At 42.5% G+C, this 26,525-nt stretch overlaps 2 protein-coding genes across 9 annotated transcripts in view; one reads left to right on the forward strand and one right to left on the reverse strand.

The window, feature by feature from the left end:
• Positions 1 to 3,877, forward strand: part of UROS (uroporphyrinogen III synthase) — a 44,350-nt gene extending 40,473 nt beyond the window's left edge. For all 3 annotated transcript variants that reach the window (XR_009053648.1, XR_009053649.1, XM_057734174.1), the window contains 2 exons: positions 2,828 to 2,869; positions 3,548 to 3,877. Coding sequence is in view for 1 of the 3 variants with exons in the window: in XM_057734174.1 (XP_057590157.1) it covers positions 2,828 to 2,839 (12 nt within the window). In the remaining 2 variants the exon portion in view is untranslated. The remainder of the gene's footprint in view (positions 1 to 2,827; positions 2,870 to 3,547) is intronic.
• Positions 464 to 26,525, reverse strand: part of EDRF1 (erythroid differentiation regulatory factor 1) — a 47,691-nt gene continuing 21,629 nt past the window's right edge. For 4 of the 6 annotated variants that reach the window (XM_057734154.1, XM_057734153.1, XM_057734152.1 and 1 more), the window contains 7 exons: positions 25,544 to 25,767; positions 23,897 to 24,055; positions 23,577 to 23,726; positions 21,966 to 22,119; positions 9,230 to 9,345; positions 8,195 to 8,346; positions 464 to 1,295 (listed from right to left, as the gene is read on the reverse strand). In XM_057734154.1, the coding sequence (XP_057590137.1) occupies positions 1,124 to 1,295; positions 8,195 to 8,346; positions 9,230 to 9,345; positions 21,966 to 22,119; positions 23,577 to 23,726; positions 23,897 to 24,055; positions 25,544 to 25,767 (1,127 nt within the window). In that variant the 3' untranslated portion in view covers positions 464 to 1,123. Of the gene's footprint in view, positions 1,296 to 8,194; positions 8,347 to 9,229; positions 9,346 to 21,872; positions 21,940 to 21,965; positions 22,120 to 23,576; positions 23,727 to 23,896; positions 24,056 to 25,543; positions 25,768 to 26,525 lie in introns of those variants that run through there. The other 2 variants (XM_057734155.1, XM_057734156.1) reach the window with 2 other exon arrangements.

Here is a 26,525-nt window from a genome sequence, read left to right on the forward strand (position 1 = left end):
CTCTGCAGGTGGCACTGGAGGGCCGGGGTGGGCCGGGGGGGTGGGGAGGCAGGAGCAGCAGCACCTCTTCCCACACTCAGGCCAGCGGACTTGGCGGCAGGGCAAGCTCTTGTCCACAAAGGCATCATGCACGTAAGTCCAAACTGTCGACCCAGAGGAAACAGTATGCTTGATTTGTATATTATGTTATCTTTCTTGAAACTGAGATGAATTAACTATGACAAGTGCAGCCTTGCATGCTGTAGGCACTGGAAAAATAGAGTATGTTTTCAGCAACTGGACGAGAGCCACGTAGCAGCAGGTAGTAAGTATAATATTCTAGTGAGAATTTAGTGGATGGCAGACTTTTATTTAATGTTTTAATCTTCACTTTGTAAAATTTATTGATCAAACCAGTTCAAATCAAAACTCAATGTGAAGAAATGTGAAATGGAAAACAAAGACATTTTAAATAAATAATTTATTTATTCAAAATAGTTTTCTTACCTTATTCACAGTTTCAAGTTTAAAATGAAAAAAAGAGGTGGGGGGGAGTACCTATCTTGATCAACTGTCATACAAAGTCAAAGAAAAGCAGATCCGTTCAGAACATGCACTAAAGGCAGACTCGCACAATGGCTAGTCTTCGAAAAATCCTGTACTGAAGCTTAGAAAGGGTGGCTTTTTCTGTGCAAATGAGAAGGAAACACTGGATGTACAGGAAGTTTCTTTAACCCACCTGAACCACTAAAATAATTTGGATAAAAGTTCCCTTGACCAAAGTAACACTTATCCAAGATAATTATCTCTTAAACCCGCATAGCTTAACATACTTCAAAAATATTTAAAAGTGTTAACTGCCTCACAGCAAGTCTGCTAATATTGAGGTACCAAATACTTCTCAAACAAACGAACGTGGGAGCTCTAGGTCTGATTCTGATGTTGGCCCCTCCAATGAAGAAGCCAAAGAACTCAACCACGATTGTTTGTCATGGGAAATGAGAACCCTGTGTTTTCACTGCTGTGCCTGCTGTAAGTGGATATTTCCCTCACATTTAATGAAATGAAGCACCAAATGGACACACTAGCCCCCGAGTGCAGAAGGCACCGACAGCATCTCTGCGGATGCAGCCCCAGGCGGGAGTCACTGAACAGCACCACCGCCTCCACCGCTGCCGCGAGCCAGCTGGTCCAGTAAATGGATGAGAACGTCAATTCTTTCCAAGAGAGATGTGTTTTTGTTCGCAGTAGCTCTCAGAAGCTGCGAGTAAGTCTGCTTGTTGGTTTTGAGGACTACATCTTCTTCAAGGTTATTACTGGTTAAAAAAAGAGAGAGAGAGAGATGAAGCAAAGAGTGATGCCCACCAACAGCTGTAAAAGAAACCCAAAAACTAAACACTGACAGCCCATCATCACTTTTCACAGGGAAGCTGGTGCTCTATCAGTGGTGACTCCATACCCACCTTCTTACATCGACTGCTCATGGGCCTGTTTTTAAACATTTCAAAACATCAATTAAAGCCAATGGTTATTTTTTTTTATAAATATTCGAGTGCCTACAATGTACCAGGAACTACTGCTCATGGTCATGAACAAAAAAGACCTGGAAGTCCCTGCCTTCACGGAATCCACACTCTACTGAGGCAATGCTGGGAGAAGCCACGCTGAAACAGTGACGAGAACAGACTGTCAGATGACACGTGCTGTGAAGAAAACAGTGGAGCCGGGGGCCCGGGGAAGCCACGCAGGACAGCCTCGGTCTCTGGCCCGGCCTCGGACGGCGCTCTGAGCGCACAGCTAAGGCGACTGTGGCGCTGCTTCCCTGGAGCGGGCACGGCCTGGGGTGGACGTGCGGAAACGTCTGTGCAGCTCCTGTGTGGAGAGGGCCCCTCAGCTGGACAGTTCTAGTGAGAATTTCCATTTCAAAACTTTTAACGAAAACGTCTTAAGTTTGCAGTTTATTTTGAAAATATTTGCCTGGTAGGGTAGATCAGTGGATTAGACTTATGTTACTGAAAAAGACTAGTAATTACATGGCAGTTCACGTCTAGCATCCTTTTTATTTTTTGAGTCCCGATGTAATAAAGATAGAGCCCTGGCCATACATACAGGGAACAGCGGACCACAGGGGGCTCTGAGAGTGCACACGTGCACGTGCGAGCTGCCCGTGACACTGTCACTTCGGGAGCAAGGACTCAGTATTCTTATTTTATAGATGTAAAAACTAAGCCCAGAAGGGTTAAATAATTTGGTTCAAGCTCAAAATGTTTTCTGACTTCAAATGCTATGTTCTTTCCACTCTCCAATATGCAAAGCTTCCACCTTTGCCTGTGTGCCCGTCGGTCAGGCCTGCCAGAGCGCAAACCAGCAGCCTGGACCCTCTCTTCTGCCCCACGTCGAGGCTCAGGCTGGAAGGAGCCTGGCTCCACTCACGGCTCCGCTGTTCTTCTTTGACAGGGCCTACCTTTCCCACACGGCGGCCAGCCTGACCACCAGTGAGAGGCCCTCACACTCCCCTCTCACGGACCTGTCTCTCCTCCCTCTCCTTCCCACTTTTACCAGGCACATCTCCTCCTCTCTCCACCCCCAGCCCCACACCCAGCACGGTAACAATGACTGTGCAAAATGCATGCACAATCTGCACTTTGAGCCTAAGATGGATATGTTTTAGGGTTTTTTTGGGGTGGGGGGCGGGGGGGGGAAGGTTAGCGTTCACAAACCTCTGGTAACCTTCTAAGACATTTAAACTACTATCTGACAGTAATCAAGGCAACAGCACGTAACAATTAGAAACACTGTGTGAAATATGCCTTATTTTCTGTGGGTAATAACATCACTGTCATTTCAGCTGGATGCCTAAAGATAACTGCCGGCTTCTGAGATCGTAAATGTAAGACCCTCTGATTTGTTCTGATCTGTTACCTTTCAATTTCTACAAATCATTCCCCTCCTTAAGCGACTCTCATCAATAGTTAATGAAACCATGAACTCTATCCTGAGGGGTCCCGTCATTTCATAGGGTTATCTTTTTCCCAAAAGAAGGTAACCTACATTCTTTTTCCTTTTTACTAATCTAAACCAAATATCACATGCACACACCTGACCAGGAAAACCCATAAATCTAAAGGGTCCGTTCTCTGACTACAGCAGAGGGCATCCAAACCCTCAGAGACTACGCCTATTTTTCATAGTTTTCCATTATATTAAACCCCAAAGCCAGCAAAAGGTCAAGAAGCTCCAATCTGCTAGAGCAATGAATATTAAAATGCAGTACAAGAGCAAATAAATTCTTGATCCAAAAAGAAAAAACACAACCCAACAGACAAAACCAGTGTTTCTGGTGGGACAATGCTGACACCAACACTGTAAGTGCCTGCACAATCTCAAAAGGAAAACAAAAATTATTTAAAACTAAGTGCATCTTAGTTTTCTTAGATTTCTTTCCAATTCTTTAGGATTCTAAGAATTAAATTAGCAAGCTCAGTTTATTCTATTCTTTTTCTTTGGTGGGAGAGAAGGGGAGAAGTGGTCAAAACAAAAACATATGACTATTTCCTTTCTTTTAAAGGCTAGTTTTGGGACTTCCCTGGTGGCTCAGTGGTTAAGAATCCGCCTGCCAATGCAGGGGACATGGATTTAAGCCCTGGTCCAGGAAGATCCCACATGCCACAGAGCAACTAAGCCCGTGCGCCACAACTACTGAGCCTGCGCTCTACAGCCCGAGAGCCACAACTGCTGAGCCAGAGTGTGACAACTACCAGAGCCCGCGCACCTACAGCCCGTGCTCCACACCGAGAGAGGCCACTGCAATGAGAAGCCCACACACCAAAGAAGAGTAGCCCCTGCTCGCCTCAACTAGAGGAAGCCCGTGTGCAACAACAAAGACCCAACACAGCCAAAAAATAAATACATTAATTAATTAAAAAATTAATAAAAGCTAGTTTTGATTTCCCTTTACTCCAAAAAAGAACGTTCATTAATTCCTGGTGAACTAACTGCGCTTGCAGCACATGGTGTTTTCCTCTCCACAGTAAAATTACAGATATTCACGCGTGTTACCAGTGAAACATGAGAGGAATAGTCACTGACTTACTCACCAGTACGTCTCTAGGCTGTGCAACCTGTCAACATAGTTAACTGTATTAACACATGCAGCACGTTTAACAGCCTTTTATTTAATAAACCTCAACAAACTAACACAGATTAGCTAAATAGGACTTCATGCATCATGTGTAAAAAGTTTAGATTAAAACTTTTTAACTAGAATAGTAATAACCTGAATAAACAGAAGGTTAGAGGACTCTCCATTAAAATAAAAATGACTTAGGTCATACACGACTGTTACGAGTATAAAGGATACTGTAAGACTGAACTATCACGTGTTAGCCAATTACTCAAACCATCGATTTGTGAAAATCAATGAATCAGTTTCTCACATCTCATATATATTTATATTGCCACTCTGTGAAAACCAGTAAAAAAAATTTCTCAAAATGTACCCACTGCTGTTAAACAGGAAAGACCATGAGTTTTTCCAACTGTGTCACTACATGCCTACCTCCTTTGCCTTTTGGTTCTCCAGAAGATGGACGTGTCTGCTACCCTGTCCTCCCTGCATCACCACACCCTGCTGTGCACTAGTGACAGGACACAGAGTAGCTGCCCAGGGTCCACAGTGGGGCCGAGAGGGCAGCACACCTAACATCCAGTGCTCTTCTCACAACTAATGCTCTTCTTAGGCCAGAGAGAATCACTCAAAAGCCATCAGTAGAGGGAGTTTCTGCTCAGGATGCAGAGGGCTGGAAAAAGTATCGTTCCCACCCTTACGACAAAACAACAATAAAAGCAAAGCAAACTACAAGGCCACGACTTTGCTTGAATCCACCAGACAGCTGGGGTTGCAAGGCAACCAACCAGTTGGAAACTAAGGACAGACAGGCTGGTACTGGGAGAGACAGGAAAGCACTTCCTCACCTGGGGCGGGTGCAGCTGGACATGGAAAGAAGAATTTAGCTACAACAGTTACGGAGCTGGCAGAGGCTGAGAGAGGGCTGCTGAGGGAGCGGGGGCCCCCGGGGGCAGCAGGCATAGGACGAGTTCCCTTGGTCCTGTAAGAACCCCAGCAGGAGCTCACGTGAGAGTGGTGAGAGTCCCGAGGCAGTGCTTCTGTGATGCAGGCCTGGGCGAGGTGAAGAGCTGCTGCACGGCGCGGGGGTGCAGGGGCAGGCAACCCAAATCCACCCGGACCCTGCTCTCCACGGTGGTGGTGAAGGTCAGGGCACACAGGGGAAGGGGAGAGAAGAAACACTAGCCCTGGGGGAGGGCCACACGCCTGACACTCAGGGACACAGGGTCGGCCCTGGACTGAGCCTAACCCCAAACAAGCGAGAAGCCTGGTCAGCCCCCAACAGCTAGAAAGCCCTGAGGGACCAGCGAGCGTGGAAGACGGCTGGCAGCTGTAACAGCATGAAGACAGGCCCCCTCTGAGGCACCACAGGAAGACTGAATGTGAAGGTGGAGAAGACCTTAGGAGAAGCCTCTGTGGGGCTGCTCCACCCTGCCAGAGGGACTGGCAGCCCGTGGTGCACGGGAGGTAACCAAGGCAATGAGAAAATCTCCACCACAGCTCAACGCCAGACCTGAGAAATGAACTCAAACCCCCCACTGAAGGCCTAGCACGAGACAGGTGTACAAACGTGCCAGGCTTAATAATCATTTCCCTCAGTCTCTACCATCCTATAGGAGACACCCAGTTTCCCACCAACAATTACCAGACACAGGAAGGCAAGGAGACCACACACTGCCAGGAGTGGAAGAATCAAGAGGACCAGGCTCAGACACGACACAGACACTGGAACCATCTGACAGGGGTTTAAAATGACAATGATTACAAGGCTGAAATGGGAAAGGGGGGCCCCGTGCAGCATCCGATGGGCAACTCCAGCAGAGAGAGGGAAACGCTGAGAGAGAACCGAGGAGAACACCAGAGATGGGAGCAAGTGACAAGAGACAGAATGCCCTCAGCAAGTCCAACTGGGCTGACTCAGTTTTGTGTCATACAATCTTGAAGAGAGATCAAGGGAAACTGCTCAGACTGAAACACAAAAAGAAAACAGGCGTAAAACAGTAGAACACCGAAAAGCTGCAGAACAGTAGCAAACAGTCTAATATAGGTATAAACGGAAACAAAGAAAAAGAAGAGAAAATGGAGAAGAAATAAAAACACTGAGGAGGGAAAAAAAATCCCATGACCTAGGCATATCATGCCAACACTGCTGGGGGAAGAAGAGGAAAACATCTTGAGGGTGGCTGGAGTGAAAAAGGCACATGACATATAGAAGAAAAAAGATCAGAATGACAGCAGAATTGCTGTCAGAGAAAAAAACAAAAATAAAACTTACCAAAGTCAGGAATGAGAAGGGCGATCACTAGCAGCTCCTTTAGACACTAAAAGCCTAATAAGGGAATGCTGTGAGCCCAACAACAGGTGAAACAGACTTCCCCTCAAGAAGAAAAGAGACAACTTGAGTACCATTATATCTGTGAAATTAAACTCAACTCACTGTTAAAACTTTTCATAAAGCCAACTCTACATTAGGATGGTTTCACCAGTAAATTCTAATCTCTTTCAAAAAATAGGAGAGGGAACACTTGCTAATTAATTTTATGAGGCCAGCATTGCTCGAATACCAAAACCATATAAAACCATTACAAGTACAGACCAATATCCCTTATGAACAGACACAAAAATTCTCAACACAATATTAGCAAATGGAATCCAACAATACATTAAAAACAATACACCACAACAAAGTACAAGTTTATCCCAGGAATTCAAAGCTGGTTTAACATTAAAAAAACAAACAAAAAATCTGGGCTTCCCTGGTGGCACAGTGGTTAAGAATCCACCTGCCAGTGCAGGGGACATGGGTTCGAGTCCTGGGCCAGGAAGACTCCACATGCTGCGGAGCAACTTAGTCCATGCGCCACAACTACTGAGCCTGTGCTCTAGAGCCCATGAGCCACAACTACTGAACCCCTATGCCACAATTACTGAAGCCCTTGCACCTAGAGCCCGTGCTCCACAACGAGAAGCCACCGCAATGAGAAGCCCGCACGCTGCAATGAAGGGTAGCCCCTACTCTCCACAACTAGAGAAAGCCTGTGCACAGCAACGAAGACCCAACTCAGCCAATAAAAAAATCAATGTAATCCACTGTATTAACAGATTAAAGATGAAAAATGATACAGTCATTTCAATGTATACAGCACAAACAGCTGACAAAAATTTAACATCCATTCATGAAACCCTCAGCAAACTAGGAATAGACGGGAACATCCTCAACCTGATCTACAAAAAGTGGGTGGGTGATGTTACGCTTCATGGTAGGAACCAGAATGCTTTCTCCCTGAGACGCGTCGGAACTGAAATCAGGACAGGATTTAATTACAAAGAGGCAGCAAGGGGGAATTTCTGGAGCGATGGAGCTGCTCTGTGTCATGCTTTTGGCAGTAGACACACATCTCCATGCACCTGTCAAAGCCTGAAGAGAACTGTTTACCACAAAGGATGACTTTTACTGTATATAAATTAAAACATAAAAAATAGAGACAAAAATTACCTGTATCCTAATTTTATAAATTGGGGAATGTACTTATACTTTTTTCAAAAAGGGCATATTGTTTACATTATTTTCCTGATCTGGTACTTACTACCAGAATTTCAAATTAATAATGCCAACATAATAACTGGCAAAACAACATAATTGTGTAAGATGTTATAGGTGTATTTGCTGAGATGCTCACTCTTTTCTTCACTAGTTTCTTGGGCTTTAGAGAGACTCTGATGTTCTGTCACATACTTTTTATGACGCGCTTGGCTCTGAGTATCTAAACTGTAGTTCTGATTTCCCATTAAGATAAATTAGCTCAGAAGAATTACAAGAAACAGTCAAGGTCTTCATCCCAGGTCATTCGTCTCCCAGGGAAAACATTACAACCGATAGCGTACTTATCCTTAGGCAGCAACATTTCCTTGTTTCTATAATCTCAACACGTAGCAGGCCACGTGGAGATGATGCTCACCCAATTTAACAAATCACAAAAGAGCACCACTTAAAAAACACAAGCAAGAATGTGGCCCACCCTTTTACTGTATCAGTATAAAAAGTATATAGGCAATGTGCTTGGACAGAAATTTCCACAAATAATTTACCTTGTTTTCTTTTTAGCTGAAGAAAGCAGTTTGATGGACTGAAGAAGAAGGAATGACAAGCGAGACTCAAATATACTGAGGAGTTTTATCACTTCTTCTCGGTTAAGACTAGGAGCAGAATCAGCAGCTGGAGGGGTCTCTTCATTCTTGGGCTAAAAACAGCAAAATGTTATTTCACCTAAGCTACCTCATAGCTACAGTTTCATACTAACGTGATGGAACCACAGTTCCAGTAACCCAGTAAACTTTTAAACCAAAACCAAAACCTGAGATGAATTTTTTCCCCAGGGACAGACAGCCCTGTTGGTGGCCTTGTCATGGCCTCCTCCTCCCTCCCCTGAGAACACTGTGATAGACTAAGCCACATTAAAAAAAAGTCTCATACCTACAAGGCACTTATGCAGAAAAAACTAATCCTGAACAAAAACCTCCCGACTTTCCAACATGGACGCTCAAGGAGCAAGATGAGACGGGTACTGTATGATTTGAGAACCAGAATTTGGAAAGTAGTAGGCTGGGGGCCACGGGGACTCAGGGAGGCTTTCAGCAGAAAGCAGCATGAATGTGGCAACGCCTGGCAAACCGGAAAGACCTCCCCACGGAGCCTGCTTAAGCCCACTCACCATGCAACTGCAGGCAGTTTACTGGAGATTATAAAAGAAGGCATAGATAGGCCTTTCCTTTCTCTTAAAAAAACAACAACAAAAAAAACAAAAGCAAAACTTAACAGAGACTTTATACTCCCAGGGCCTTATTATTAACCAAGGTCTGCGTGGTTATTTAAAGAAGTAATTTTAAAATATAAAAGATACACTTGTAAATTAGAGTTTAATAATTCCACCAAGAAAATACAACAAATCACTGTTAATATATTTTCATGCAAAGCATGCATATTTATGAGTGTATTTGTAAACACACACTATATATATATACACACACACATACACACATCCCATATGCCCACTACATCCGTTCATCATGTAGCATTTAGTTTAAGACACATAAAAAACAATCGTAAGTCTTTTTTCCATTTACCTGGTCAAATTCCTCTACAAGCTCCTTTCTGATGAGCTGGAATGCGTGCTTAGTTCTCACCATTATATCAAGAGCCCCAGATAGTGTTTTTAATTTTCCAATATTGCTATTCTGACCTACAGTGTCAAACACAAAATGATCATTCCTTTAAATACAAACTTAGAAACCCATCCAATGTCAACGTATCAATGAAAATTCTGATTTTCAAACACTGTAAAGGCAGCTCATGAGACTCCCAAGAAATCTTCTAAATCCAGCTTTTGTTTAGCAATTATCCCTAGAGAAAAATAGTAAGACTAGACAAAGCAATAAATAATAACTGTTTCCCTACCTCACTGTCTGGTTTTATACTCACAGTAGTAAACATTTCTTAAAAAGGGAGTTAACCATACTTATCATCTTAGCAAATTTGTTCCTAGTATCTACTTCTCTTGTTTTTTTAATAAAAACGATGCCTGCTTATTCTAAAGAATTCAAACATGGCAAAAAACTCAAAGATACAAATTGGAAAAGATCACCCCAGACCATCCCCAGAAAGAGCTACTGTTAATCCTGGGTGACCACCTAGGACATTCAGCTGTGCAATATAAACTGGCAAAAACTTTAAAATGATGCCTTTAGTAAAAAGCATGTCTAAAAACTGTTCTGAACAGGTAATACACTCTCAAGATGTATAAGGTCCAAATGGGCATACACTGAAAGCCACCCTCCCGGCCTCCCCAGCAGCGACAATGCCATCAGTTTCTTGTCCATCCTTCCAGAGATACTGTATAAATTCCACTGGTTTCATCTCAGTTGTTTTCCTGTATAAAATCAAAATAAGTGTAATACTTAACACATATATAAAGCATTACACTTATTTTGATTTTATACAGGAAAACAACTGAAATGAAACCAATGGAATTGCTGTACTTCAAATAAATGTTGATTGTTTCTTTACCACACAAGAGATTTTTCTCAAAAGATCCCTGTCAACAAGGGGAGCAGGTGAACAAGGGCGAAGAGGGAATTTAGAAAAAAAATAACCCTCGGGAGTCAAGATGGTGGCATGGGAAGACGTGGAGATCGCGTCTCCCGACAAATAGATCGGTGCCAGAGGCTGGCGGGGAACCTGAGGACCAAGGAGACCTGAGGCACCCCAGAGCAACCGGGTAGGACCACGGGGAAGTCAGGGGGAGAGGAAGGGGAAGCCGGCGCCCCTGGGGGGTGGCTGGGTGAGGTGGGAGGTTCCCGACTGGAGGGACCGTTGGGGGCTAGGGAGATCCAAAACCGCAACTGGGTTTCTTCCGCCCAGGAGGCCAGGATGCCTGCTGAGCTCCTGGGCCTGGGAGCCTGCTGGGCTCCCCAGCGGGGTCCTCCACCCTCCAAGGACCCCTCGGGGCTGCCTGGGTCGTGGGGGTGTGGGAAGGAAGGAGGAGGGGTGAGGAGGTGGAGAGGCGGACTGGTGGGGGTGGGGGCTTTGAGATCAGGGGACAGGGAGGCGAGAGGGCATTTCACCTGCCCTCTTGGCCAGAGATTGGGCTTCCAGGCCTGGTCCTTCACTCTCTAGGCCCCCCTCCGGCACGTGGGTCCTGGGGGTGTGGGGGGGAGGGGGACAAGAGGAGGGAGAGAGGCAGACAGTGGGGGTGGGAAGGGATTTCTCAAAGTCAGAAGAATAGGGGAGGCACCACTGGCTATTTCTTTTGGGCAGGTCCTCCACCCTCCGAGGCCCCTCTGGGCCGTTGGTCCTAGAAGTACAGGAGGGAAGTGGTGGAGGGAGAAGAAGAGAGGCAGAAGGGGGGAGGGATGCTCTGGTATCAGAGGATGGGGAAGGAGCGGAAAGCATTTCCACTGCCCAGTGGCCCAGGAAGCCTGCTGGGCTCCCAGGCCTGGTTTCCAACTCTTCAGGGTCCCCTCCCAGACATGTTGGTCCCGGGGGCTTGGGAGCGTGGCAGGGGAAGAGGAAGAGAGGCAGATCGGTGGTGGGACGTCCCAGGACCAGAGGACCAGGAGAGGTGTGGAGGACCTTTCCACAACCCACTTGGGCCCGGCGGGCCTGCTGGGCTCCCGAGTCTGGTCCCTCGGTCTCTGGGGCCCTCTCCAGCTGAGTGGGTCGTGCAGGAGTGGGAGGGAGGGAGGAGAGGGGAAGAGGAAGAGAGGCAGACAGTGGTGAGGGGGACCTTGTAGGTCCAGAGGATCAGGGGAGACGCTGCGGGAAATCTCCCTACCCACTTGGCACGGGGAGGCCTGTGGTGCCCCTAGGCCTGGTCTTCGGTCCTTCAAGGGCCCCTCTAGGTCTCAAAGGTCCTAGAGATGTAAAAGGAAAGCAGGGGAGAGGAGGAGAACCGGGCAGGGGAGGGGGCCTTCTGGGATTGGAGGATCAAAGGAGGCAGGGAAGTTATTTCCCCTGCCCACTAGCCCTGGGAAGCCTGCTAGGCCACGGATCTGGTCTTTCACACTCCGGGGCCCCCTCCAGCTGCTTGGGACCTAGGACAGTGCGGGGTGGGGGAGAGGAAGAGAGGCAGACAGGGACCCTGTGAGACTGGGAGATCTGGGGAACTGTTGCAGGCGTTACCCTAGCATAGTTGGCCCTAGGAAGCCTGTTGAGTGTCAGTCACTGCCTTCCAGTGCCCCCTCCAGCTGTGAGGGTCCTAGGGGAACAGGAGGGAGGGGGTGAGGAAGAGGAGAACCCAAGGGGGAAGGACCCTTCGAGACTGGAGGACTAGGGGAGGTGCCTAGCATTTCTCTCACCAACTCGGGCCCAGGGAGCCTGCTGGGTACCTGGACCTGGTCCTTTGTCCCCAGGACCAGAGGCATTCCTGGGCCCCTCTGCCTCATTGGGCCTAAGCCCCATTCCCCACCACCCCCAGGGCCTTTTCTAAACATAGGCTCTGCCCATTACCTACCCCCCCACCCCCACTCCCCACCCTTGTCTAAGCCCTGCCCCCACAGCCAAGGCCTTTTCTGGCTTTTTTTTTCTTCTTCTTTTCTTTTTTTTCTTCCCACTTACTCACTTCGGTGATTGCAGTTGTTTTACCTTCCAGTTGTTGCTCCATCTACTTTTTTTAAAAAGTTTTTTCTAACACATCTGTTAGTTTCCCATTCTTACCGTATTTTTTTATCTTGCTATTGTCCTGCTGCTCTCCTACTCTTTTTTTTGTTTTTTTTTTAAATTTTTTTCATTTTCCTGCTCTACACGGCTTGTGGGATCTTGATTCACAAACCCGGGGTCAGGCCTGAGCTCCTGAGGTGGGAGCTCTGAGTCCAAAACATTGGACTAAGAGGGAAACCCAGTTCCCAGGGAATATTTATCAGAGTGAGGTCTCCCAGAGATACTCACCTCAACACTAAGACCCAGCTATACTCAACAGCCTACAAACTCCAGTGCTTGAAACCTCAGGCCAAACACCCAGTGGGACAGGAACACAACCCTGTCCATCCAAAGTGGGGGAAAAATGAGATGACAAAAAAATATGTCACAAATGAAGGAACAAGGTAAAAATACACAAGACCAAATAAAGGAAGAGGAAATAGGAAAATTGCCTGAAAAAGCATTCAGAGTAATGATATGAAGATGATCCAAAATCTCGACAACAAAATAGAGAAAATACAAGAAACAGTTAATAAGGACTGAGAAAAACTAAAGAGCAAACAAATAGTAATGGACAACAAAATAACCAAAATTAAAAATACTCTAGATGCTATAACCAGCAGAATAACTGAGGCAGAAGAACGAATAAGTGAGTTGGAAGATAGAATGGGGGAAATAATTGCCACAGAGCAGGAAAAAGAAAAAAGAATAAAAAGAATGGAAGACAGTCTCAGAGACCCTGGTGACAACATTAAGCACACCAACATTCGAATCATAGGTATCCCAGAAGAAGAAGAAAAAAGAAAGGGTCTGAGAAAATATTTGAAGAGGTTATAGTGGAAAACTTCCCCAATATAGAAAAGGAAATAATCAATCAAGTCCAAGAGCGCAGAGAGTCCCATACAGAATAAACCCAAGGAGAAATACACCAAGGCACATATTAATCAAACTAATGAAAATTAAACATAAAGAAAAAATATTAAAAGCAGCAAGAGAAAAGCAACAAATAACATATAAGGGAAAACCCATAAGGATAACAGCTGATCTTTCTGCAGAAACTCTGCAGGCCAGAAGGGAGTGGCAGGATATACTCAAAATCCTGAAAGAGAAAAACCTACAGCCAAGAATACTCTACCCAGCAAGAATCTCATTCAGATTCAATGGAGAAATCAAAAGCTTTCCAGACAAGCAAAAGTTAAGAGAATTCAGCACCACCAAACTAGCCTTACAACAATTGCTAAAGGAACTTTTCTAAGCAGGAGACACAAGAGAAGGAAAAGAGCTACAAAAACAAATCCAAAGCAATAAGAAAATGGTAATAGGAACATATATGTCAAAAATCACCTTAAATGTAAATGGATTAAATGCTCCAACCAAGAGACACAGACTGGCTGAATGGATACAAAAACAAGACCCTTACATATGTCATCTACAAGAAACCCACTTCAGACCACGGGACACATATAGACTGAAAGTAAGGGAATGGAAAACGATATTCCATGCAAATGGAAGTCAAAAGAAAGCTGGAGTAGCAATACTCATATCAGATAAATTAGACTTTAAAGTAACACTATTACAAGAGACAAGGAAGGACACTATATAATCCAAGAAGAACATATAACAATTGTAAATATCTATGTACCCAACACAGGAGCAGCTCAATATATAAGGCAAATGCTAACAGCCATAAAAGGGGAAATCGACAGTAACACAGTAATAGTAGGAAACTTTAACACCCCACTTACATCAATGGACAGATCATCCAAACAGAAAATAAATGACACACAAGCTTTAAATGACACGTTAGACCATCTCGACTTAATTGATATTTATAGGACATTCCATCCAAACACTACAGAATACACTTTCTTCTCAAGTGCACACGGAACATTCTCCAGCATAGATCACATCTTGGGTCACAAATCAAGCCCTGGTAAATTCAAGAAAATTGAAAACGTATCAAGCAACTTCTCTGACCACAATGCCATGAGACTAGATATCAATTACCTGAAAAACACTGTGAAAAATACAAACACATGGAAACTAAACAATATGCTATTAAACAACCAAGAAATCACTGAAGAAATCAAAGAGGAAATCAAAAAATACCTAGAAACAAATGACAACGAAAACACAACCCAAAACCTACGGGACACAGCAAAAGCAGTTCTAAGAGGGAAGTTTATAGTAATACAGTCCTACCTCAAGAAACAAGAAAAATATCGAATAAAGAACCTAATCTTGAATGAGAAAAAGATGGCGGCGAAGTAGAGGGACATGGAATGCATCCCTCTCCACAGATGTATTGGGAATGCACCGAAGGACGCAATAATTCCCACAGAGAACCAACTGAACACCAGCAGACGACCTCAGACACCAGGAGGGACCGCAAGGAGCCCGACATAACCGGTAGGGAGGCATCTACAACAGCTCAAAGAGGGTGAAGCAGCGGAGCTGTGGCAGACGGGAGGGAGTGAGAAACATACAGAGGGTCCGCACTGCAGCTCAGCGTTCCCGGACCGAGATGTCGATTCACAGCTGAACAGAGGGGCCAGGAGTGGGAGCATGGGAACCGGAGAGCTGGTTCAGGGTGAGAAAATTGTTGCCAGTAAGGTGACGGACCAAGAGGACAGGAGGGAAGAGGTCCGCGGTGAGGAGTGCCTGCCCCTGAGAGCTGCCCGGCGATGACGGTGGCTGGATGCTGCAGGCTCACGGGTGGGGGGGAGGAGCTGCGGGCATAGCCTCTCTCTCTCTCTCTTTTGGCGCCTCTGCAACAGGCAGTGGAAAGATGCCCTGTGGGCCACCTAAGGTGCTCAGGGATAACAAATACCCTCAGGCACTCGGGCGGGGCTGGATTAAAACCCCTTGGAACACCCGGCAGCAGGGAGGCTGCAGAGAAAAAAAAAAAAAACCCTGAGAGAGGCCCAACTCTGACACTTTCTGTTTACACCTGAGCCACTGGCGTCCTGCTGCAACAGGCACCTCCAAGCCTGACTGAAACAACAGTGCGCCACTGCTCACTCACTCCCAGGGAAAGCAGCCACTATTGTACCCTCTCCCTCCCCACACACCAACGCTTACAGACGAACAATAAAGGAAGCTCTGCTGGCCACAGAATAATGCAAAAAAACCCAAGGCGAGTAGAAGGACACTTACAGCTGAGACTCTAAGGAAACAGAAATATTAGTATCAATCCTATTGAACTGGTCCATTCTGGGAGCAGTTCTGGATTTTTTTTTTTTCCTTTATTAATTACGATCTTAGTCCTAAGGGATCTACAAGTTTTGTAACATAATTTTTTTAATGCTATTTTTTATTCTATTTTTTTTTGCCTTTTTATATACTTCTATATCTAGCTAACTTTTTGGTAGTATGGACAATATGTCTCTCATACTTTCCTTTCATCCCTATCTTTTATACATTTCTATTCCTTTCTTTTTATTTGCATATTTCCAATCACAATATGCTCTTCTGTTCCCCTTTCTTCCATCCATTTTTAGTTTATCTTAACATACTTATAAGCAACACTATCGATCTGCTCAGACTCCTTGCTCTATTCTCCAGATGACGCACCGCCTTGGTATTTAATATTAGGTTTTTGTCTTTATCTTAGTTCTTAGTACAATTCTCTAATTTCATTCTGAGAATCTCCATTCTGTCTGGTGGTACTCTAGCTCTTTTCTATATTTGATTTTAGCTTACAAAATCTCCCTGGATTAGTGTTTGTATGTGTAAGGTGTTATCTGTCTGTTCGTTTGCTTTTGCTTCTGATTTGTTCTGTTTCAGTTGTTAATTTCTGTTGGGTTTCTCTTTGAATATCTGATAGCATACTGGGGTTCTGTCAGGTCTTTCCAGAGCCTTATGTCCTAATGGATTCAGTAATTGTGTGTCTTATACATGTATGTGTTTCCTAGACTTAGTATTTCTTTAACCCAACACTTGGACATTAGTCTGAGGCTTGGACACTCTTCTATAAACACCTCTATCACCAGGACAAGCAACCCCAAAAGTTTGGACAACCATGAGGAAACAAAGAAACACCATGCAGGCAAAGGAGCAGGAAAAAAACCCACAAGACCAAATAAATGAGGAAGAAATAGGAAAAATGCCTGAAGAAGAATTCAGAGTAATGATAGTAAAAATGATACAAAATCTCGATAACAAAATAGAGAAAGTACAAGAAACACTTCATAAGAACTCAGAAAAACAAACAGCAATGGATAACAAAATAACTGAAATTAAAAATACTCTAGATGCTATAACCAGCAGAATAACTGAGGCAGAAGAACGAATAAGTGAGTTGGAAGATAGAATGGGGGAAAAAAACGCCACAGAGCAGGAAAAAGAAAAAAGAATAAAAAGAACAGAAGACAGTCTCAGAGACCTCAGTGATAACATTAAGCGTACCAACATTCGAATTATAGGCATCCCAGAAGAAGAAGAAAAAAAAGAAACAGTCTGATAAAATATTTGAAGAGGTTATAGTGGAAAACTTCCCCAACATGGGAAAGGAAATAATTAACCAAGTCCAAGGAGCACAGAGAGTCCCATACAGAATAAACCCAAGGAGAAATACACCAAGGCACATATTAATCAAACTAATGAAAATTAAACATAAAGAAAAAATATTAAAAGCAGCAAGAGAAAAGCAACAAATAACATATAAGGGAAAACCCATAAGGATAACAGCTGATCTTTCTGCAGAAACTCTGCAGGCCAGAAGGGAGTGGCAGGATATACTCAAAATCCTGAAAGAGAAAAACCTATAGCCAAGAATACTCTACCCAGCAAGAATCTCATTCAGATTCGATGGAGAAATCAAAAGCTTTCCAGACAAGCAAAAGTTAAGAGAATTCAGCACCACCAAACCAGCCTTACAACAAGTGCTAAAGGAACTTCTCTAAGTAGGAAACACAAGAAAAGGAAAACACCTACAAATACAAACCCAAAACAATTAAGAAAATGGTAATTGGAACACACATGTCAAAAATCACCTTAAATGTAAATGGATTAAATGCTCCAACCAAAAGACACAGACTGGCTGAATGGATACAAAAACAAGACCCTTCTATATGCTGCCTACAAGAAACCCACTTCAGACCAAGGGATACATACAGACTGAAAGTAAAGGGATGGAAAACGATATTCCATGCAAATGGAAGTCAAAAGAAAGCTGGAGTAGCAATACTCATATCAGACAAATTAGACTTTAAAGTAAAGACTATTACAAGAGACAAGGAAGGACACTACATAATGATCAAGGGATCCATCCAAGAAGAACATATCACAATGGTAAATATCTATGCCCCCAACATAGGAGCACCTCAATACATAAGGCAAATGCTAACAGCTATAAAAGGGGACATCGACAGTAACACAATAATAGTGGGAGACTTGAACACCCCACTTACATCAATGGACAGATCATCCAAACAGAAAATAAAGACACACAAGCTTTACATGACACATTAGACCATCTCGACTTAATTGATATTTATAGGATATTCCATCCAAAAACAACAGAATACACTTTCTTCTCATGTGCACACGGAACATTTTCCAGGATAGATCACATCTTGGGTCACAAATCAAACCTCAGCAAATTCAAGAAAATTGAAATCATATCAAGCATCTTCTCAGACCACAGTGCCATGAGACTAGATATCAATTACAGGAAAAAAACTGCAAAAAATACAAACACATGGAAGCTAAACAATTCACTATTAAACAACCAAGGAATCACTAAAGAAATCAAAGAGGAAATCAAAAAATATCTAGAAACAAACGACAATGAAAACACAACAACCCAAAACCTATGGGATGCAGCAAAAGCAGTTCTAAGAGGGAAGTTTATAGCAATACAGTCCTACCTTTAGAAACAAGAAAATTATCGAATAAACAACCTAACCTTACACCTAAAACAATTAGAAAAAGAAGAACAAAGAAACCCCAAAGTGAGCAGAAGGAAAGAAATCATAAAGATCAGAGCAGAAATAAATGAAAAAGAAAGGAAGGAAGCAACAGCAAAAATTAATAAAACTAAAAGCTGGTTCTTTGAGAAGATTAACAAAATTGATAAACCATTAGCCAGACTCATCAAGAAAAAAAGGGAGAAGATGCAAATCAACAGAATTAGAAATGAAAAAGGAGAAGTAACAATGGACACCTCAGAAATACAAAAGATCATGAGAGACTACTACAAGCAACTATATGCCAATCAATTGGATAACCTGGAAGAAATGGATAAATTTTTAGAAAAATACAATCTTCCAAGACTGAACCAGGAAGAAACAGAAAGTATGAACAGACCAATCACAAGTACAGAAATTGAGGCAGTGATTAAAAATCTCTCAACACACAAAAGCCCAGGACCAGATGGATTCACAGGCGAATTCTATCAAACATTTAGAGAAGAGCTAACATCTATCCTTCTCAAACTCTTCCAAAATATTGCAGAATGCGAAACACTCCCAAACTCATTCTACGAGGCCACCATCACCCTGATACCAAAACCAGGCAAAGATGTCACAAAAAAAGAAAATTACAGACCAATATCACTGATGAATATAGATGCAAAAATCCTCAACAAAATACTAGCTAACAGAATCCAAAAGCACATTAAAAAAGTCATACACCATGATCAAGTGGGGTTTATCCCTGGGATGCAAGGATTCTTCAATATATGCAAATCAATCAATGTGATACATCATATCAACAACTTGAAGGATAAAAACCATATGATCATCTCAATAGATGCAGAAAAAGCTTTTGACAAAGTTCAACATCCATTTATGATGAAAGCTCTCCAGAAAATGGGCATAGAAGGAAATTACCTCAACATAATAAAAGCCATACATAAGAAATCAAAAGCCAACATCGTTCTAAATGGGGAAAAACTGAAAGAATTCCCTCTAAGAACAGGAACAAGACAAGGGTGTCCACTCTCACCATTATTATTCAACATAGTTTTGGAAGTTTTAGCCACAGCAATCAGAGAAGAAAAAGAAATAAAAGGAATACAAATTGGAAAAGAAGTAAAATTGTCACTCTTTGCAGATGACATGATATTATATATAGAAAACCCTAAAGACACTACCAGAAAACTGCTCGCATTAATTGATGAGTTTAGTAAAGTAGCAGGATACAAAATTAATGCACAGAAATCTCTTGCATTCCTATATGCTAACAACAGAAGAGCAGAAAGAGAAATTAAGAAAACTCTCCCATTCACCATTGCAACAAAAAGAATAAAATACCTAGGAATAAACCTGCCTAAGGAGGCAAAAGATCTGTATGCAGAAAACTTTTAAGACATTGATGAAAGAAATCAAAGACGACACAAACAAATGGAGGGACATACCATGTTCCTGGATTGGAATAATCAACATCGTGAAAATGACTGTACTACCCAAAGCAATTTACAGATTCAATGCAATCCCGATCAAATTACCAATGGCATTTTTCACAGAACTAGAGCAAGAAATCTTACGATTTGTATGGAAATGCAAAAGACCCCGAATAGCCAAAGCAATCTTGAGAAGGAAAAATGGAGTTGGTGGAATCAGGCTTCCTGACTTCAAACTATACTACAAGGCTACAGTGATCAAGACAGTATGGTACTGGCACAAAAATAGAAAGGAAGATCAATGGAATAGAATAGAGAACTCAGAAGTAAGCCCAAACACATATGGGCACCTTATATTTGACAAAGGAGGCATGAATATACAATGGAAAAAGACAGCCTCTTCAATAAGTGGTGCTGGGAAAACTGGACAGCAACATGTAAAAGAATGAAATTAGAACACTTCCTAACACCATACACAAAAATAAACTCCAAATGGATTAAAGACCTACATGTAAGGCCAGACACTATAAAACTCCTAGAGGAAAATATAGGCAGAACACTCTATGACATCCATCAAAGCAAGATCCTTTTGGACCCACCTCCTAGAATCATGGAAATAAAATCAAGAATAAACGAATGGGACCTCATGAAACTTAAAAGCTTTTGCACAGTGAAAGAAACCATAAACAAGACTAGAAGGCAATCCTCAGAATGGGAAAAAATAGTTGCCTACGAAACAACAGACAAAGGATTAACCTCCAAAATATACAAGCAGCTCATGCAGCTTAATACCAAAAAAGCAAATAACCCAATCCACAAATGGGCGGAAGACCTAAAGAGACATTTCTCCAAAGAAGACATGTAGATGGCCAACAAACACATGAAAAGATGCTCAACATCACTCATCATCAGAGAAATGCAAGTCAAAGCCACAATGAGGTATCACCTCACACCAATCAGAATGGCCATCATCACAAAATCTGGAAACAACAAATGTTGGAGAGGGCGTGGAGAAAAGGGAACTCTCCTGCACTGTTGGTGGCAATGTAAGCTGGTACAGCCACTATGGAAAACAGTTTGGAGGTTCCTTAAAAAACTAAAAATGGAACTACCATATGATCCAGTAATCCCACTACTGGGCATATACCCAGAGAAAACCATAATCCAAAAACAAACATGTACCATAATGTTCATTGCAGCACTATTTAAAATAGCCAGGACGTGGAAGCAATTTAAATGCCCATCAGCGGATGAACAGATACAGAAGATGGGGCACATGTATACAATGGAATATTACTCAGCCATAAAAAGGAATGAAATTGAACTATATGTCATGAGGTGGATAGACCTAAAGACTGTCATACAGAGCGAAGTAAGTCAGAAAAACAAATACCGTATGCTAACTCATATATATGGAATCTAAAAAAATGGTACTGATGAACCCAGTGACAGGGCAAGAATAAAGATGCAGATGTAGAGAATGGACTTGAGGACATGGGGCTGAGGGGCAGAGGGTGAAGGGGAAGTTGGCACGAAGTGAGAGAGTAGCACTGACATACATACAGCACCAAATGCAAAATAGATAGTTAGTGGGAAGTTGCTATACAACAAAGGGAGATCAACTTGGTGATGGGTGATGCCTTAGAGGGCCAGGACAGGGAGGGTGGGAGGGAGTTGTAGGAGGGAGAGGATATGGGGATATATGTATAAATACAGCTGATTCACTTTGGTGTACCTCAAAAACTGGTACAAGAGTGTCAACAATTATATTCCAATAAAGAGCTTAAAAAAACAAAACAAAACAACCCTCAGTGGTGGAGCACCAGCTCACCCACTGCATAGACAATGACGTAATAAGGCGTCTAGCTTTCACCCCTCCCCCACCCTCCCACTTCACCCTCACCTTGTTCAGGCTCTGCAGTTAAAGTCTGTTCTAGTCTATTCCAAAGCTTCCAGTCTTAATTCTCTGCTCCGAGGGACTGGGCGAGGCCCACCACCCCCCACCACTGCTTCTCCACTCCCATCTTGTGCATGACGACTAAAATCTTTAATTGTCTAAACTAACGTCATCATTTTCTTTCAAATAAGAAATCCTGGGCTATATTTCAGTATTTTTAGTCATTAAACATGATCTAATGCATTTCTCTAAGTTTTAAAAAGCATTTCAAAAAATCCCTACCCAAAGACATTAACTATGGACAAACTCAAAAGAAAACAATATTACTTACATCCAAGAGAGATCCACAGGTCTGCCTCACTCTAAGACAATCCAACACTAAGCCAATGCATACAAATCTGAGAAATAAAAAAGTAAGACTTACTGGTCATCTGAAATTCTGCAAATGCTACTCTTTCTAACTGTACTCTAAGTAGTTCACATGGAGCGTCTTTCAGAAGCTGAAAAAGCTTTACAGCTTTGCTGTAATGAAGATCTGCTAGTACCCGGTGCTGCTTCCTAAGATGTTCATCACCAACCTAGAACCAAAAATAAAATAAATCCTAAGGCTTGGATTTCACAGTAACTACTTAACCAAGTCTCTGGGTCACTAAATGCTTTTTAGTGTTTTGTTATGAATCTTAGAGTTTCAGCTCTTACATTTAGGTCTTAAATCCATTTTCAGTTAATTTTTGTATGTTATGTGAGGGAGGAGTTCAGCCCTATCCTTCGGTGTGTAGACGTCCAGTTGTCCCAGCACGATTTGCTGAATAGACAACTCTTCCCCCAGTGAACTGCCTTGGAATTCTCTCAAGCTTGCTTTTGTCACGAGGATATTAGGCTGTCTGGACAAATGTGTATTTAGGTTGGGGGCCTTCTGTGGCAAGGGGAAAAGAGTCTAGGGCCAGCTCAGAGTGAAAAGAAGCCCTCTCCACATTAAGCTGGACCACAAAGGGCAATATTTTCAGGATAAAGGCAACCCAGAAGTAAACCCACACCCAAGGGACTGCAAGATAAGTTGTCTTGGTGCTAGGCTAAGACAGGGAAAACAACAAAACAATAAAAAATATCCCTGAGAATCTATAAGTACAAGACTCCTGGCAGAAGCAAGGCAACCTCTCTGAAGGAAGGCATCTTCAGCTCAGGTCTCAAATTACCCTTAGAAATACATGCATTTGAGCATCAGAATTCATGTATAAGACTGTTTATAGTATTAGTTCTAATGGCCTCAAACTAGAACAACCCAAAAGTTCAGTAACCACAGAATGGATAAACTGTGGTATATTCATTTAATGAATACTATGGAGCTGAGAAAATGAATAGCTACGTGCATCAACCTGAAACAATCTCTAAAACATGATGTTAACTAAAAAGCAAAAAGCCACAGAAGAGTATGCACCGTATCATTTGTTCTATAAAGTTCACAATCAGTTAAATTTTAACATACTGTTTAAGTGGTAAAACACAGAAAAGGTATGGACATAACAGAAAATCCAGGACAGTAGTTAATCTGGGTGGGTACTGAGAGACTCAAAAAAGAAAGGCACACAGGGGATCCCTGAAGGACTCTCCCATTTCTTAACCTCAAGGTGAGGTACACAGGGGTTTCCTTTGTTACTCTTTAAACTGTATAAATCCTTCACATACATTTTCTATGTGAATTTATATACATGCTCTATTTCACAACAAAAATTTTTAAAAATGGGTGATGGATACTTCAAAATTGGCATAGAATCGTTACTATAAAGCCTAACTACATTTTTAAAGAAAATCTAAATAATACATCCAGGCAAATACATAACTTTTTCAAACTAAGATCCAATTATAACAGAAGAAACACATGGCACAGGAGAGAGGGGAAAATTACCTACAGTCCAAGTTTTTCTCAAACAGCTAAAAGAATAGATGGCATTTTAGATCGATACAGAAATGTAAGAAAAGCACCAGAACACTTTTAAATGGACTTGGCACTGAACTTGAATTGAAATGGCAATACCTGATTCCTCAGACAACTGTGGTACATGGACGCCAGCCTGTGATGGATGGTTGCAGCTCGGTACTGACAAAGAGGCTGTCGAGCAGACACCGAATCCACGTCGCAGTATTTCAGGGATTTCATCATAGCCTCACTGACTTCTTTTTCAATCTGTGTATTTTTTTTAAAGGGGGAGGAAAAAAAATGACAATCCCATAATCTTATGTAAAAATTAAACATTTAAATACTGCTTGTCAAGGAAAAGACTAACAGATGCTCAGTATCTGTTAAACAAAAGAATAAATGAGGTTAGGACTCCTTTATAATCCAGCAAATTTTACCTGCTCTTGAGCTTTTCTAGACAGTGGAGCGTAATCTTGCTGTAGAGTTGCCATTGTAAAGTAAGTAGTGGACAATTCCCAATTCACTGAGTCCCACACAGCTGCGTGTGTGTCCCGTGTTCCCAAGGATCTGAGAGCTTTCAGATAGTAATCAACAGCCTGCAACGGAGGAAAGAGGACAGTCGGGACTCAGCTCAAATATATGCCTTAACGTGAAACATGCCTCACAGTCCCCCCAGCGTTAATTCAACATGAGGGAATTTATAAAAGGACAACATCACGAGGAAAGGAAAAAAACTGATGACACGATTTCAGTGAAGAGCAATTTAAGGTGGACTGCATGCCGCCCCACATTTCCTCTCGAGTCTGTCATCAGCCAAGCTGAGTGTTTTATGACTTGTGTAAAGCATGAGGATGCATTTTTTCCTTTGGTTTTTTCCTTTCTAAATTATACAGTTTATACAACTAGCAAACTAGAAAAAATAAGTCTATGGATAAAAAATTTGCTGGGTTTGACTGTATAAAGAAGCAACCCTTCCCACCTCTGTCACCACCATGCTGAAATACATGGTCACAGTATTTAATCAAATACAATCACCCTGAATTCCATCACCCAGCAATAATTTCTACATTTCTGGTGTGTATTTATCCACTTTTTTCTATGTTTATGTAAACAAAGAAAAACAAGATCACTTTTTTTTTAATGTTCACTATGCAATAAACATTGCTAACATCATATAAACAGCTTTAAAGTTCTCAACTAAATGAGTGGGTTTTTTTTTAAGTTTTTTATTTATTCATTTATTTATTTTTGGCCACACCATGCAGCATGTGGGATCTTGGTTCCCAGACCAGGGACTGAACCCAGGTCCATGGCAGTGGAAGCACGGAGCCCTAACCACTAGACCACCAGGAAATTCCCTAAATAAGGGTTCTTGTACCTCCTCCAATGCTGGATAGTACCAACTGCCAAAAAATATTTATAATTTGATAAAAGAAACAATTTTTAAATTTCATAAAAATTTAAGTTTTGAAATTTTTCTTACATATTAACCCCCCCCCCTTTATTTTTTACAAGTGTAACTTTTTGTTCAAGATTATTTATTCTTTCTTCTGCTGAGAGGGCTTATTTTCAATGATTCTTTATTGTTCTTTATATGTTAAGGATTTAGTAACCTCTGGCCTGTCATGTGTGCTGTATTTTCCCTAGATTGTGGAATGCTTTCAATCATGCTTTCTGTTATGCATTAAAAAGTTTTTATGCATCTGAATATACCCGCCTTTTCCTTCACAATTTTTGCTCGCTGTGTTATGCTGGGAAGTCCCTTCCCATCCCATCAGATGCACATCTACCCGTACTTCCTCTGGGACTTCTCCATGTTGATCTTTAACCCATTTGACATTTACTCTGACTACACCAATGCAATTTACTGAACAATCATCTTTTCCCTGCCAATTCAACCTGTCCTCTCCACTGCTAAACTCTGAGTTTAGGCCAGTTTCTAAGTGTTTTGGTGATCTGTCTAGTCCTGTGCCAACCCTGCAGTTATTATTTTAGTTTCATAACCTTTCAGTGGAGTTATGGCAAAGTGTGAATGACCATCAGGTGTGAACAGATGAGGTCCAACATGGAAGCAAGCGTGTTACCTTATTGTAATATAAGCCTTCTTCTGGTGAGAATTCACGTTTACATTCATCACCTGCACCACAGTGCGCCTGTGCACAGATTCGCATGAGTCGTCCCGTGTTACACAATAAAAGGGCGGCATTTGTGGCATCGTCAATTGACTCAAAGTTGTGAATTCCCTTTTCAAAACAAGAAAAGCTTTTTTTCCACAACTGTTGCTCTGCGGTAGACACAGTTTTGCTCACTTCACAAAAAAAGAAAGAAAACAAGTGCGTAAGCAGGTATCAGCATAAACCCCCCAGTGTCTCTCGATGAGATGATGAGAGTACAGCAGTGACAGGATGTCTAGTGGAGCACCAGCCACCTGGATCGACTGCAGCGCACTGTTCTCATCACGCCTGTGCTCCCTCCCCTCCCCATTCATGGTGAGGCCCTAACCACAAATGTGACTCACTTAAGGTTAAATGAGGTCATAAGGTGGGACCCTGATCCAAAATGACTGGTGTTCTCATAAGAGAGAGACGTCAGGGACACACAGAGAAAAGACCAGGTGAGGACACACCAAGAAGGTGGCCACCTGCAAGCCAAGGAGAGAAGTCTCAGAAATCCAGCCTTGGACTTGTAGCTCCAGACTGTGAGAAAGAAACCTCTGTTGTCAAAACCACCTAGTCTGTGGTATTCTTTAATGGCAGCCAAGCAGACTAATACCACACTAGGAGTCCTCTTCTCTATTAACCAGCTGATGTTAAAGCAAGCACATAAAAACATCTAAGCAAAGCACTATTTTATAAAGACTCAAAAGACATGGTCCCATGAATTTTAAGAGGCACAATCTGTATCTTCTCTAATTTTAGGCTTCTGACTGCCACTTTTCATACACCTTCACTGACTTCCTCCTCCAGAGGTACCTTAAAAGCACAGGTTTTTTTATCTCAATTTAAAAAAATAGGGGGCTTCCTAGGTGGCACAGTGGTTGAGAATCTGCCTGCCAATGCATGGGAC

Source organism: Hippopotamus amphibius, chromosome 5 (genome assembly GCF_030028045.1).
Source record: "Hippopotamus amphibius kiboko isolate mHipAmp2 chromosome 5, mHipAmp2.hap2, whole genome shotgun sequence".
Taxonomy (NCBI): Eukaryota; Metazoa; Chordata; class Mammalia; order Artiodactyla; family Hippopotamidae; genus Hippopotamus; species Hippopotamus amphibius.